At 39.7% G+C, this 16,684-nt stretch overlaps 1 protein-coding gene across 2 annotated transcripts in view; it reads right to left on the bottom strand.

The window, feature by feature from the left end:
• mta1 (metastasis associated 1) overlaps window positions 1-13,437 on the bottom strand; it is a 56,887-nt gene extending 43,450 nt beyond the window's left edge. For both annotated transcript variants that reach the window (XM_084914069.1, XM_084914070.1), the window contains exons 1-2: window positions 13,299-13,437; window positions 3,658-3,725 (exon numbers count right to left, since the gene is read on the bottom strand). In XM_084914069.1, coding sequence (XP_084770195.1) covers window positions 3,658-3,725; window positions 13,299-13,326 — 96 coding nt within the window. In that variant the 5' untranslated portion in view covers window positions 13,327-13,437. The remainder of the gene's footprint in view (window positions 1-3,657; window positions 3,726-13,298) is intronic.
• Window positions 13,438-16,684: the final 3,247 nt, after the last annotated feature.

Raw genomic sequence — 16,684 nt, 5'->3', positions numbered from 1 at the left:
TGAAAAACTAATTGCACACCATGATTCAATAGCTTTAAGAACCACTTTTAGCAATAATAACTTGAAGAAATCATTTTAAGTACGACTTAATCAGTCTGTCACATTGTTGTGGTGGAACTTGGGCTCACTCTTCTTACAGTGTTACTTCAGTTCATTGAGGTTTGTGGGCATTAATTTATGCACAGCTCTTTTAAGGTCCCACCACAGCATTTTAATCAGGCTGAGGTCTGGACTTTGTCTGGATCATTGAATCACTTGGATTTTTTCACTTTTCAGCCACTCTGGAAGAGATTTGCTAGTGTGCTTGGGATCACTGTCCTGGTGACACAATTTTAGCCAAGCTTTAGATGACCTCACATTTGACTCTAGAATAATTTGGTATACAAAAGGAGTTGACTCAATGACTGCACAGCATGCCAAAATCACTACCCTTCTACCACCATGCTTGACAGTTTGTCTCACTATGGTCTCATCTGTCCAAATGATATTGTTCCTGAAGTCCTGGCGATTTGTTCAGATGTGACTTTCCTTCCCCAAGCCATGCTGCCATGTTCTCTCTTCAAGATAAGAGGCAAATTTCCAAACAAGCCATACTTGTCCAGTCAATTACTGCAGCCTATATAGTGTCTTAAATGTGCCTCTTGGGTTGTTTGCAATTCCTCCAAGCGTTACATGGTCTGACCTTGAAGTGAGTTTATTGGGATGTCCACTTTAGTGTAGACTGGCAACTGTGAATAATCTTTCTCGCTGTCGCATGATGGACTTCAAAGCGTTTGGAAATTGACTTTTAACCCTACTCAGATTGATGGACAGCAACATTTGATTCATTAAGATCATTGCTGACATCTTTCTTCCTTGGCACTGTGTTAACACCAGTGTTGGGTAAGTTACTTTAAATTAGTAACTTAGTTACATTACTAGTTACTTCTATCAAAAGTAACTCAGTTACTTCAAGTTACTCGTTACTTTCAGAGTAACTAGTTACTAGGGAAAGTAACTTTGGTTTTACTCAGAATTCTCTTGTTAATGTGTTGCTTCCGTAACTGGATACCCAGCAAGACTGCCAGTCTTCTAGCTTGCTTACTTGCCACAAGTGCACTGTGCCACCTACCAATAGAAAGGAAAAAAATAATGTGCACATTTCCACGAGAGAAATCCCACGCCTGGACCGTCGTTGACCGCCACATGATTCTAGCCTGCTTTTACATCCAACACAAAAACTGCAGTCGTGGTGCTTTCGATTGTACTCAGAACTCGGAAATTCTGCCTTCTGAATAGGAAGATGTAGGTAACACCAGACTGCAGATGAGCTGCATACAGAGCTGGACTGGGACAAAAAAAAAATCGTCCCGGGGAATTTGACTAGAGACTGGCCCACCATTATAGGAAAAATCATAAAGCCTTTGAATGAAAACAAACGCTGTTGTGACAGTGATGTACACTGTTCTGATGGTATATATGCATTAATCTATCAATCGTTTGTTGTAAGACTCAGATAATTTTCTTTTTTTTTTTTTTTTTTTTTTTTTAAGCGAGACATTTTAAATGAGAATAAGAAAGTATTTCCTTGTGCCCACCTCTCCCTGTTAATGCCCTACCTGCCCCCCTGGCAACACTTTGCTAGACCCGCCCCTGCACAGTTACCAGCTGTCAGCTACTTAGAAAAGGATCCTGGTGTTATTTGTCTCTCAGAAACAGTTCATAACTTCCCGTCAACTCATTCATGTCACCTAAAAGGTAAACCTGTTTCTCCATCACCTGTTCAGCTCTGATGATTCAGTAAGGACATCTCCTGGTTTCATCTTCATGTTTCCCTCTCACCACATATCCAAAGCGACATCATGACCAGCAGGTTTACAGCTGTGGCTCCAGCAAACATCAGCTGATACTAGAAAGTAATATTAAATAAATTCTAACAACAGCTGATCAAGCTTAAACGTGCTGCTGTTGTTTAGCGCGACATCCGCTGGTTTCCTCTTTCTGGCGCAAAGTGGGCGATAAATAAACGAGAGAGAAAAGCCGATCAGCTGATCATTGATCAGTTTCATGATTGAAGTAGAAACAGGAGAGAGAGGGGAGAGAATGAGAGGAGAAGAGGCAGCTGTGCAGCGTAAACACAGAATAACTCCAGCTTTGTGTCTTTTTCATTGTAGCTGAAGTCCGGGACAAACTGTTCCTTTTCACCTCAATACGAAACGCGTAATATTTTCTCTGAATACAAGACGATTCTGTTTTTTACGGGACGGTTGGCAACTCTAATAATTAACCTTATGAACAAAATAAAGTTCAACATCAGTAACATCATAGCACCCACCCAGCTGTATAGAAACTCCGTCATGCTAGCTAGCACGCAGTACGAAAAAGTCAGCATAACGAAAATAAACTCCACCTAAACTTGATTTATATGTGACTCAGATACACTGCAGGTCATAACTTCTTACCTGAAGTTCAGTTCACCTGAGCTCTCGGACCGGCGGCTGCTTCGGGTCTCTCCTCTTGGCCCCCTTTTCCTTCATCCACCTGCTGGCTTCCACCACTTGCTAATGTTATTGAATCTGTGGAAGCTCCGCGATAGCCACCACACGAAGTAACGAGTCTATCTAAATCCCAGTAACGAGTAACGCGTTCCTGGTTTTGGCATAATAACTAGTTACCGTGCTCGTTACCACAATAATAACGTAGTTACTGTAACGCGTTACTTAATAACGCGTTAGTCCCAACACTGGTTAACACACACACCTGAATCCTTCAGACCAAAAAACTGATAAAGCTTCTGCTTTTATAGAGGTGACCATACTTTATGACGATCAAGTGAATTTGATTAGGAGCACCTGGCTGATACTTCCCCTTTTAATCCCTGTGGACACAGTTAGCACATACTTAGTCTTTCCACACGCTGCTCCCGCATTTTGGCTTAATATTTGCTAAATAATGACATGGTGTAATATGTGTTGTTTTTCTTCTGGGGTTACATTTACCTAATTTTAAGACCTGTAAAAGACCAAGTTTTTCTGATGCCCTGATATATAAAACTTATAATTTTAAGAGGCTGTATTTTCTTTTTTTAATGACTGTAAGTCTGAAGCCGAATGAAAGCCTATTTGCTGTCGCATACACAATAAAAATCTGCAAATCATCACACTTCAGAAGCTGGGACACTTCAGCACAGATAATGATTTTGTTTCTCTCAATAAATAAATCAGCCTATCATTACATGCCTCTTTTCAACATTCCCCAAACCAAAATTTGCATTGTAATCAAAGTGCAATTTGTTCAGATGTTATGTTCACTCTAATAAATTATGAAGTGAAATGACACATGTACAGTGAAAAAAATAATTAGGCAGTTTAATATATTTCCCTCCTACCTAAGAGGAGTTTTTGCACTGAACAAGCTGTAGAAAGTATAAAGTAGCTTCAGATATCAAAAAAGCTAATGAAAATAGATTTTAATGGCAAAACTATTCTACATTACAAGATACATTTATTTATTTTTACTTAAATATACAAAAAAAGCACCTAATATTAGTTCAAATGTGCCTTCATTAAAATGTATTTGAATGGCTGAGATAGAGACATTAATATCCGATTTACAGTGCTGGGATATGTGCTGCATTCAAGGGTATAAATTCAACCTCAGACACCCACTCACACTCACCTTGTTCAGCTCCTCTATCCTCCTGATCAGCAGTGGGTTACTGGACGAGTTCTCAAAATAAACATAATCTGCAGAGGAACAGCAAGAAGGAGAAGGAGGAACAGAAAAAGAAACAGAGTGGGGAATGGAAAGAGAAAGACAAAGAAGTGTCAGTTAGCAATGTGAGGTCAGTCAAACGTTCAGGGCAATTTCCAATTGGACCACACAACGACAGCTTGATTAGTCAAGAGGAAAGTGCAGCAGAGACATACACAAAATGTTGATTTAACTCGATTAGGCTAATTTCATACACAGCAGTTACTGTTGTAGTTGGGAAGTCTGACAGAATGAGATGTTGACATGCTAATGCACACTCGCACATAAACAACAAAACTGGCTCTCCAACCCTTCCATTCAAATAGCAAACCTTGTATTTCCTCAGCCCTCATGCTTTCTTTGTCTTATTGCTCCATTCATTCTCCCCATGTGTGGTGGTGTTTGTATGCGCAGTGTGTCTGCATTTGTGTGTGGGTGTACGAGAGACACTGCACAGGCTTTACCACGCGTGTGTGGATTTACCATGCATTCGTGTTAACGTGTATGCGTGTGTGTGTGTTGCTCCTGGCACCACTCCAGGCCCATTGGAGGCTTAGCTCTCACCAGGATGTCCCCACAGGCCCCAGTCTTGGTAGGGTGCCTGGTCTTAGCCCTGCATGTGTCTTGGCTGAGTGCTGTCAGATTATACCCCACACTTGGTATGTTGCCTGGAGCTGGAGCTATCCTCCCTTCACCCTAAATCTGCCCCCTCCCATCCCCCCATGCTCCCCTAAGACCCGTCTTCTTGACCGACTAGGCCAGAGATCGCCCAAAAATTTAACCAGCACAACCACAACATACACTGACTCTTGTCTTCATTTCTTGCTCCTCCTGTGTCCAACACTTAACTGGTTTAGGCATGCACCCATCCTGTTAGCACACCCATAAACTGCAACGACATCCAAGTCTAACCCGCACAATAATAAGTGCCACAGTTAAAGGAAAAATCCTCATACAAAACATTGTAAACACAATTAAAACAATTATCTAAGACGCATTTATCAAGCCGTTCTGTTCCAGCTTCCTTTTAAAACCCAAAGGTGGCTTTCAAACAGTTTTGTGGTTGGTCAAATGGTTTTGCCCAACCAAACAGTTCAACCAACATGGAAGATATTCCATTTTTGACTCTAAAGTTGTTAGGCATCATCTTTGAAAACCAACTGAATTAATTATTCAGACATTGAGACTACATTTACGATTTCAGCAGAAAAAAACGTTATCAGTGCATTAGTCTCAGTCTTGCCTCTCCCTCCCAGTCCTCAGTCCAGATGACTCATTTGGCTTTTTTTTTCTTTTTTTAACTAATGACAAGTATGACTAGAAAGGCATTTTGTAACTTTGTGCAAGATGATATCATGTTTCCATCTACATAACAACCTATAGATGGATTACACAACACACATTATCCAAGCAGGAAATGAAGCTTTCACCACTGGATATAGAACCTCTTCAAAGCTTTGCAACACAAAAAGCTGCAGAGCTTATATGCTGGAACTTCCAACACTGAATTCTTTGAGGTTTCATTGATCATTTATGCAACTATTTATCTGGGGTCCTTATTGGGTGAAGGTTGGGGTGCTCAGAGAGGCAGCAAGACACACAGTCAGCTGAAGAATTGGTTTTGTTAAAGAATTATTTTTGCAATTCATTTTCTCTGCATTGCATTTTCTTTTCTGTCTTGAGCTTTTCATACGTATGCCTGGCATGCATAAATTGCAGTATTTAATGTGTTTCTGCAAACATACTGTATGCTTTCAGTACTCCCCATGCAACGGCCAGGATGCATTTATGTCATAGGGCACCGAGGATACAAAACAAACTTTTGCCTGTTGAATACCAGAGGAGCATACTGAGAGCTCCTTCCCATGAACGACAGTATGAACAAAGTTTAATAGTGTTTTTTTTTTAATGTTTTTTTCTCTTTACTCAGTTTTCAAACTAATCTGTACTAATTCACAGAATTTCTTTGTCTCGTCTTGGGTGTTCTTAACTGCAACTCTGTTGAGGAAAAACCGGCATTTAAAGACACTGTCTTTGGCACAGAGGAACCCGAGTGAAAACAGTTTCCTAACAATTCACAAACAACCAAAATAAACGGAACTACCAATGACTTCACATCCGACATGTATATATTTAATATGTCTGCTGACTGTAACATTTCCAATAATCAACAGTCAAACATTGAAAGTTTATCTCAGAGACAGTCTCGCCCACACTAATCTTTAACACATAATAATGCAAAGCAACCACTGCATCTGCATAGGGGGCACACCTTGACTTCTCCACTGGAAAACCTTTTGCTCCACTATGCTTATTGGTATTCTTCTCTCCACCCACACTTACAACTGAATACAAGAGGTTCACGCCCAGTCTGAAGTTTTGTAATGCAAGATAACTGTAATTTCCAGAGCTACGGTTGGCAGATAACGTTTATTTTATTTAAACCCTTGAAAAACGTTTCTGTGCATTAAGCCACTGAACAATCATCATCTGCATGAAGATGTAAAACTTTAGCACTTCCTCCAAGTAGCAAAAGCAATTCAGAAGGCATACACAGTGCAAATTTTATGACTTGCATCTTCCAGCAACCCTCTTTTTACTGTTGAACATTGCTACAAGATAGGAAAAGATCGTCACATCATGCCTGTCTACTCTTCACCCTGTAACAGCTTGTTACTAGACTCCGCTGCCACTCTGACATCTCCGTCCCGCTGCTGAATATCAAATAGGCCAAGCTGAAATTGAGCGGCACACTGAGAAAGAAAATGAAGACGAGATATCCGACTTGCTCGCTTTCAGACACACATGTGAGTCAGCAGCACGGAGGTCAGGGGTTGAAGAAACTGGCTTGTGACTAGTTGTGATCACCAGATTGGCTGTGAAACTGCGGGAAAGTGACCAAGACACTATCCTTTTATTAAGCATGGTCAAGTCATCCGTGAACAAAAAAAAAAAAAAAAAAAAAAAAACTTGTTCAGCATGAACAGAAACTGCTAATTAAACTAATCAGAAACAGTTTTTATAAATTAATAATACTTGAAACTTATTTTAGCTTCTGAAACGTGACTTACATCACAGAAAGTGAAATATCTATTTCGGTTTTAATCTCTTTAAAGACATATTTTCCCATTTTAAGTTTGAAATCATTTAATGTTCAATGAAAGAATTTTCAGAATATAATGAAAGTAATCCTTGACTGCTGCGGCCATTATTCCTACCTGCCTATAACAGAACAAGCTGTACTGTAGTGCAGCCATGAATCAATTAGTTATTTCATACACTTTTAGAAACAGTTATTTAGATTCAATTATAAGCTTTGGCTCTTTTTTCTCAGGGAAATTGGCTAGAAAGGATTTTAAATTTATTTACATAAACAAACAAACCCTTTCCTTTTTGGACTATTGATTAGGAAACAAAACATTCCAGGACACCAACTTGCTGTGGGACGCTGTGATAGCCATGCTGTAAATAATCAATCAACTAATCATCACTTGAATTACTACTGAGAACGGAAAATTCCTTTGTTGCAAAAAAAAAAATGAAAAGGAAAAAAAAATGTCCATGTTTACAAGAGCTAATTTACCAAAAAAAAAAAAAATAGGGACAAGTCTCTTGACAAAGCGTGGGGAGAAATGATGACGTGTAGCTGCGGCCCTCAAACGCTCACCAGCTCAGAGGGACCCATTAATCAGGAGCCAAAATGCGTCATAACCATTTTAGAAAATGAAGCAGAACCACATGTTGAACATTCGGTTTGATGTGGTGTTGGGTGTGAATCGCCACTACATGCTAAGATTTTTTTTTTTCCCCTCCTTGGTTGGTGACAGCACGTCTCCCGCTACATTTAGAGAAGGTGGGACTTTGGGCAAAGCTCACCATGTTCTTTTTTTTCCTGGCTCGGAAATTTAAGTTACCAAGAATGGAAACACTTAAGTTCAACCCGTGTCCCTTCCTGCCACCTCCAGAAGAAGAAAAAAAGAATTGTAATAAAATAACCACGGGAGGAAAATGGCTCAGTGACTGTCCAGAACAGCCTGGTTGAATGTTGGAGTTTCTACATGTGAGGAGCTGAAGCCTGTTGGAGAGCAAGCTGGAGAGGAACTCAAAATGAGAGCAACAGAAAGAGAGAGCCTGTAGGCAATGAGCAGCATCAGTCTCTCGGTTTCCCATCAGCCCTCCCGTCACATCAGCCCGCGTACAACCACCCCACTCTCCATCCCCCACTTTCAGCGTCAGCCAATTGGCGGGCTCCGGCGGCCATGATGTCATAGTGCAGTCAAATTTTCTGTGAGCCAATCAAGGCACGTTATTGAGCCCCGAAAGAGAGAGTCTGCTGGGCTGATTCAAACCAGGCCAGAGAGACAGACTGGCAGAGACGCAATGATGAGAGAGACAGAGAGAAAGAAAACACGAGATAAATAATCAACCAGAAAGAGATAAAGGTGGGCAAAATCTAAAATAAGTGGAACAGGTGTGCGAATTACAATCAAAATAACCTGTATCCAAACATTCACTGTAAACTTCGGTTAAGGTGACCAGGATAATCCAAGATGCACATTGTAAGGGTCTACAGTCCAAATCCCACAGCTCTGGCTGAAAACTATATTGTATTGGTGGTCTCATCGATAAACTGCTTTACATAGTCGTAGTGGTTTATTATGTTAACTATGCCCTCCAGAAAGTACAATTCACCAACACTATGCTCATCTTATTACCTAAATCTCTGTTTTTAAACAACTTTGTCATTGAGAGTTTCTTAAAGCAATTTAAATTAAGCAATCCCAGAGGGAACATCACTTGTCGAACAGCTCAGAGACACACCCTGCAACACACTCCTAGTTAAAGGCATTTGAGTAGGCACAGTCATGAGACAAACAGCTGGGAATCTGTGTATTAGCGTATTATAACTTATGTAGTACATTAAAGCTGCAGTGATTAGCCATTTGAATTATTAGATTAGTTAACAAAAAGCAAATTAAAATGTTAAATTCATAACATTTCTGATTGTAGCTTCTACAGATCTCAGACATCACAAAGAGGATACAAGAATGCTGAACCGAAATCTGTGACCAACACCAAGAGACAGCAGTTCCCCACAGCCAATCATCTACTTTATAACAGCTGAAGTGGGAAACATAATAAGAAAACCACACTGTTGCAATGATGCAAGAGGTTCAAAACAATTTTAACAGGGATCACTACTGTAGTGAAGATGTAGACAAGTACAGCTGCAGTTTCCTTTTTTGCCTTAGTGTATCCAGAACATAAATTGGCACAGCAATCGTTCAAGTACTCTAACCCTGACTCGCTGATCCTGTCGGCACTTTTAAACAGAGTCTAAAGTTAAGCAGTCATAAAACTTTGTTCATACCTAGTAAAGGGTATTAACCTTTTTTTTTTTTTTTAACAAATTTGACTGTTGATTCTGTGTATCTGTTTTCTGGTACATCTCACGGAGTACTGAAATCAAAGTTACACCTCTCTCCTCATGTATCCATGACTTGGGATGGGACTATTTTCTGACCTTCTACAGACTACGTGGCTAATCATCAGATTCATAGACATTTCAAACGATAGCTGGAAGTCTGCCTGTACATCCCTAAAAGACAGCTCTACCAACACTGTGATTATGTGACAGAAAAACCAACAACGCAGTAACCAACTGATCTTTGTTTCTATTTAGTCTGCAATATGCTAGCCCCAATAAAGCTGCACCACGGCATATCCAAATATTTCAACTTAATGAAAGGATGCAATTTATTTCAAATTCAAAAAGTGCTCCAGCTTCAAACTCATCTCTAGAGAACTCAATGTCTACACATAGTACAGCATACTTTAGTCATATTTCTCTTTTTTTTTTTCAAGGGCTGGGCTAGAGCTAGAAAGGGAGCTGGAGAGGCAGCAGAGGAAGAGCATGAACATCTGCCCACGTTAGTCCAAGCAAACACACGCCCTCCACAGCTCACACCCCATCCGATGCTTACTCATGCAGTCACACGGACAGGTGTGTCTGTTGTCAGAAGCAGCAACCGCAGACAAGATAGACTGCCATAGTATGGATGACGGTTTCTATGGTAATAGAAGCTAATTTAATATCCTAAAGTCAAACTCGCACCTTATTTTCACACTTTGATATCACTCACAATCAAGTACGATCAGCTGTATGCACAGATGCATACACCTCTGTACAGTCTATACAATCTACCTGGCCTGCTAGTATCTGCTAGGATTCCTGGCAAAAGCAGGAAAGAGACAAAAATGTCTTTCATATCCCATCCCGCTCACTTTTCTGACATATTATAATATTTTACACAGAGGAATAAAAAATGTTTAAAAAGCAGTTTCGCATAAAGTCAGCAGTGGTGTTAAGGCTGAGATGGATTTGATCTTATAATAATTAGATCACAACTCCCATGACACCTTGCAATCATACTGCAGCAGCCACTGCAGCTTGCACTTAACAAATGCGATAAATCAGCAAATTTTTCCACTCTTTTCTCAAACATTCATTCTAGTGAAGTTTATACAACCAGACCCTTAAGTCCATAGGCAACACTAGGAAGCTAGAAAACAGGGATTATTGTGAGTGGCGTTCGGGCAGTTTGACCCCCTCAGAAACACAATGATGGGGATACTTTGCTGAATGGATGTAAAAAGGTTGTCATGCATCTGTCCAACTAGTTGTCCTGAACTTGGCAGGATTGAAGCAAAGAAGCCTCAGCTCGCCACTCAGCGAGTACACCCACCAGACCCTGCAAGAGACAACTGCCAGCGTGGGAGATTAACACCAGCCATGAGCCAAACAAAGTGTGGGCACTATCAAAGTTTGTAATTTAGTCAGTTTGTAGATTAGTAAACAGTGCAACACCTTCAGGCACATTCTGAATAATTACTGTAGAAAATCCTCACCATCCAAAGGAATTGTGGGCATTAACACCCAAGTTTCTCACTTTTTTAAGTTAGTAAACAATGCAACACATTTTGCAAACTCTGTGCAAGAGCTGTCACAATCCAAACATTTCAATGCAAGTTCTTATTTAAAGGATGGATCCCGTATTTTCCAATTATTTCTTTAAATAACAGACCTCTACCCATATGACGACCGAAGAAGTGTTTGCATCCTGTAATCATTCCTCGTGATCATAACATCCTCGGATATGGCCTCATACTGCAGTTCCGATGCAGGTGATGGGGGAATAAAACCCACACTCCTCATTCTAGGTAGAAATATATTTTGACCAGAGCAACACAGTTTGAGAAAATACAAACAGGACATCTTTTACTACATTTTGGAACATCTCTATCACAGTAGGTCCACATTCAGAAGCCTGTTGTACAAATTCATTTTAAAAGAAACAAACAGAGGATCACCTGGCCAAAAACTGAACCTGGCTTAACACCACCAAGCAACTTACTGTAATATTAACTACAAAATCAAAGCTCCACAGTTTTAAAAGCCTGTCCACTTTTTTCAATGATAGGTCTGAATACCCACTAGCAAAAATTGTAGTAAACTTTCTATACAACTTGACAACCAAATTTAGAACATCATAATCTCAGGAAAGCGTTGTTTTCACTTGGGGAAAACAAGTCGTCAGCAAGTCTTAGAGGCTTTTTTAAAATTTCACTGCATTCATAAAAACGTCTTCCAACCGTTGAAATGGTTAAAAGTTATCGTATAGCCTACACTTAGTCACCAACACTTTCCTGCACATGAGGGAAAGCACTAGGAAGAAGTGCTGCAGGCACCGGAAGAGTGGCTTGTGGCCTGGATGGTGAAAACAAAGACATCAAGACCTTTTGTCTTTTGTCCACTGCTCATTCAAGGGGACTCATTGCTTTTCCAAGATGATCCTGCATTGTCTTGCAAAGCAGCAGCCATCTTTGTGTGGGCTTCTGCTTTGTTCTGGTGTTGGCCTGGAGAAGCTTCAGTCAATTATGAGGCCTATTTTTAGGCCAAACTAGAACTGTGATTTTATTTTTTTTTAAACTAGAAGTGTGGTTGTAGGACGAATTAAGACTATGCTTATTAAATTGTGTTTTGTAGTTTTAAATTAAATTATGAAGGTTGAGCTTACTTTTTACTTTTTCACTTTTCCAAAAAAGTAATCAACTTTGCTTTGATGACTGAGCATTAAATGTTTAATCCATTCTGATTGATTAGATTTCACAAATTAGTCAAACTACACAACCTTAAAGCTGCGAGGTAGATATGAAATAAATGAAACAATCTTTTTTACTGCAAATTAGTGTGCTACAAACAAGACATACAAGCTTAACTGGTTGGTATGTCAGTGTAAGAGACTGACAGCGTAAACAGAAATACTAAACTAAGTAACATCTGGCTGGTAAAGTGTTAACTTTTTACCCTGCTCCAACATAATCCAGCTCTCACTCAGGTAGGCTTTGTTTCATTTGACTAAATAACAATGCCATTATCTTCAGCATAGGCTATTTTTGATGCATGCTCCAAGCCAACTGCAATCACATCAGTCATATTTCAAATGACATTAGTACTTAATAATCTTGAAAATATAATCAGTTTGCTTTCCCTCCCTTTTCTACTGACAAATGGCCACAGAGTCCAAAAAGACATTAAAGTGGATGAATAAAGAAATAATAAAGAAACTGTCCTGCAAATGCTTAGGACTGCCAGCTGCATTACAGTCGTCATATCAAACCTCTGTGTGGTGACACTTTTTGACAGCTAAATTTGAAGTTTTTTGAAGACACATCTAAAAAGCTCTCCATTTTTTATGCATCTCCACTGTAAACCCTCTCAAAAACAGCACATTCTATTTAAAATACAGTGCAGCTTTAGTGGTTTTCGTGTTTTCATTTTCACACAGTACCTACGGGATGTAAATCAGGGGAACATATGCAGGGAAAAAATGAGTGGGAGGGGAAATCAGGAATTTTAATTTGGTATTAAGTTGAATTGCCTGCACAAAAGAAGCGAAGACACACTGGTTACAAATGTGTAAAACGGATCTCTACGCATGCTTTGAGAATTTTAGTGGTTCCTGCATGTAAAGTGTTGTCTTTAACTTTTTGTTCCACTCCTTCCCTGCATTTTAAAAGCATGCACTCCTTGCTGCTGTCTTGTGAGCACTGAGAGGTTTCTGCAGGACACTTAAAGCACTTACGACGTTACTTATGGCTGTGAGCGTATAGTCCGGGCTGTAGCTGAATGGCACGCAAAACTTTTAGAATATATCCACAACGTTACATCAAAATATATAGAAGCGCAATGCATGTTACTCAGAGTGCATCGTTGCACTAAAGTACTTGTTTGCTAAGTTGCAAGAAAAACGCAAAAAGAAGCGAGGAAATCCGGGGAGCAGTTTTGTAAAGAGAACCACTACTCTTCATCACCATCCTCCTCTTCACAGTCACCATCATCATCATCTGTGAAGCACAAGGCTCTTTAGCTTTAGGGAAATAAAAGAAGGGAAGCAAAAGACGGACCACGCGCTGTAAATACATAAAAGAACCGACGTTAATCATGGCGAGTCCGCCATAAAAAATTACGGGAAGGTCTTCAAATACTACCCCCTCCACCTTACCTCCAACCCGGTACATGTTCGCTGCCATGACTGCCCCCGGTCCCTGGCTTCCTCTCCAGGTAGAGGGGTGGCTCTCTTCTCTCTCGCGCTGCCGGAGCTGTGTTAGCACTGCCGCCGCTCTGTGTTGGAAAATGGTGGATTGATCAATACGAAGAGACTGGCTGGCTGCCTTAAAGAGACAGTACGCCTTTTTTCTTTTAGCCCACAACTTTGGCGCTGGTAAATGGGAATCAGCACTGTAACAAATTAACGATTTAATTAAACAAATTTCTTTAACTTAAAATAAAATTGAATAAATAAATAAATAAATATTTGCCTTTTAAAACTGTACCTACGTCACTGTTAGCAAGCAAGCACGCGCTCGTCCGAAAAGAAGCGTTATCCTATTAACTTTGCTTAACTTTACTACTCGGTTAACCTTACATAAGTAGTTCATTTACCTTTTACTTGCCAGTTTAGATTATAAACGGAAGGGTAAATTTCTTGGAAATGGACCTGTATTTATTATTAAGACATGAAACTTGGATACTAGCTTAAAGTTTTTATTTATTTATGATAATTATACAGCTCTTTAATCAACTAATCGACAAGTATCGCGATAATTTACGGTGGAAAGCAAGTCTTTAAGTTAGAGCTCGATGTGAAAACTTCCAGGGCCTACCAGGCCTACTTCGGACTGTATAAACTCCCACATTGGATGACTCATGAATTGTGGACAGGTTCCAGAGCTGGTTTTAAAATAAGCCTTTTACCTGGAACTGTATAGCTGTGTAAAAATGCATCAGCCCTAAAAATAAACCAGTGCTGTGATCCTAAATCCCTCAATGCTCACAGTGTCAGTGAGGGTCAGAGGTCAGTGGACCGGCAGGGGAGGGATGCATGGGCTTAAATGTAAAAATAACAAAGTATGTTAAATATAATTCATGTATATTAGAAAGACACAGGGTCATCCCTGTGGTCTAATTTTTAGGGTGGTTTATAGTGATGGTTTTGGGGCTGTCATGATAGGGCACACTGTCATGTAGCTATATAGTTACATATAGTGTCTTTTAATGTTAAACATTTATTTAACATTTGTCCTTAAATACATCATTTTATTAATAAAAGAAAGGAAGACATATGCAAATTCTTCCAATCTAAAAAGATGTATTAAAGTTAGGATCGTATACTACAATGGTGGTTTATGTATAAGATAGCATAGCTCTTTTTTGTCTCACTGTATAGGACTACATTATAACCACAGCATGCAGTGAAGGCAGAAACATGCAGTGAATTATGGTATGATAATATGAGATATATTCTGGATTCTGGAAATACTATGGAGATTTAGGATTATTAAGCTTATTACAATGACATGGTTAGTCCACAGTACAACTCTATGTGCACGTGGGTAAGAGAACAAGCTAATAATCTGCCATTAAAATAGGATGTTGGTTCTGCAACATGGACTAGCAGCAGTGTTTCTGTTCTTATCAGTAGCCTGTGTGTGAGTGTGTTTATATTATCCTTTCAATCTTACCACAAACAAACCATATAGTACCATATCACCTTGGATAAGGCACAATAAATTGTCAATCAAACCACAGAATGCTTAAAAAAAAACCTCACATGAGCATAGCTTTTTTTCTAAATGGCAACCCGTCTTTTATGGAAAGGTATCTACAATGTGTGATTCTGAATGACCAGATATTTGTTTGATTGGCTCACTTTTTTTGTAGATAGCATAGGGCCTCTGTGACAGAGGAATGCGTGGTGAAGGCTACGTCTGATCTATACCATATGGAAGCGTCAATTACTGTGACCTAACACAAGGGATCACAGTCTGCAGTCACATGACTGTTATAGGCCAATCATGTGTACTTACAGTATGCACTCCTACTCAAGTGTGCAGTCGGAACTGTGCTGCATTGGAGGGATTCTGTATTATGTCCCGGGGCTCTTTTATGAAAAGGAAGAGAGACAAGGAGTGTGTGCTTTGTGTGTTTTTTGTGCATGTGTGTGTTTATGTATGGGTGTGTACAAGGTTTTACATCTACACTATGTCATTCAAATTTAATTACATTGAATTTGCGATGTTTTTCAATGCCCGTGCATGGTACACTGCACAGTATTTTGATTTGTAGTATAGTTGCATGCTCACTGATGAAAGAGCATCACTATACTGTACATTTATTTTTAAGTATACACTGCTATGTGCAACAAACAGTGCATTTCTGCATAAATGCTTATTTTTGTGCATATTATATTGCTGTCTTGTGGAATATTTCAAGTGTAAAGCATAATCCAGCATATCCCTGCACATTATGTGTTATTTGTTAAGCATATGGAGACACACGTGAGCAGTCTTTTGAGCTGTTGTAATTTTCCCCAATGGGCTCAGAAGAAAACACTGCCAGTGCTTAATATGCCTTTAATTAAAGGAAAATAGGTGGTCGACAATGCACCCTTGTATTTGGGAACTGTTACCACTTTCATTAGGGCTGTTTGTTTACTTGGCTGCTTGATGCTGTGCAGATGTTCTTTTTTTTTAATACACTTGCTCCTCTGCCAGATGTTGTTGCATTCGGGAAGACAAGCATGCAGGCAGAGCTCTGTACAGAGCAGTGCAGTGCAGGTGTTCTCCCTGATGACTCTCAGTCTGTTGAGATGGACTGTCTCAAGACGCAGAGCGTCTGCAGAACCTCCCTTCGCTTTGGAAGAAGACCTCTGATGGCCTCTCTTTCTCTCTTCCTACTTCTCTTCCTCCCTCGTCCTCTTTCTTTCCTCCGCTCCTCCATGAAGCAGGTGAATGCACAGGAGAGACAAAGACACAGAGGAAATCAGTTAGACCTGTTTTCTTGCAGAAACTATTTCATATATTTTTAATTCTCTTTCTGGAACCTATGCTTGGATCTAGACACACTATGGGTGGTGCATGAATAAAGGGAATAATGTTAGAGCCCTCGCTCCTCCACACCTGACTTTGTATGGGTGTATTCCTTATTAAAAGTGAATTACCTATACTTTGGAACAGTCTGTAACACTGCTCTCTAGAGGATGCTTGAATATATTCCCTTCCCAGAAGGTTAGTGCCAGTGACCTTCTGCTGTGAGTCATGCTATAGATATAAGACACATGTATAAGTATATAAAGCAGGATAAATATTACCGATAATAATGCAGTGAGCTACTGTACAATATCACAGATGCCTAGATTCCTGTATGGAGACTGCTCTGCACATCCATCTAAAACACATTCACCACCACTGCTGTTGATTTTAAAGACAATATTCATTTTTTTTTCTTTAGTCTATGAAGCCATGTTCTCAGTCCTCTGAGAGCTGTGGGAGGAGATAGCACTGACTTATTGCGAGTAAAAGAAAAGACTTAAAATAGAAGTTTGTATTT

The sequence above is a fragment of the Perissodus microlepis genome, chromosome 19, assembly GCF_051167445.1.
Source record: "Perissodus microlepis isolate ML-2025 ecotype Zambia chromosome 19, ASM5116744v1, whole genome shotgun sequence".
Taxonomy (NCBI): Eukaryota; Metazoa; Chordata; class Actinopteri; order Cichliformes; family Cichlidae; genus Perissodus; species Perissodus microlepis.
The sequence above is the reverse complement of the archived record's forward strand: the minus strand, read 5'-3'. Positions and strand labels throughout refer to the sequence as shown.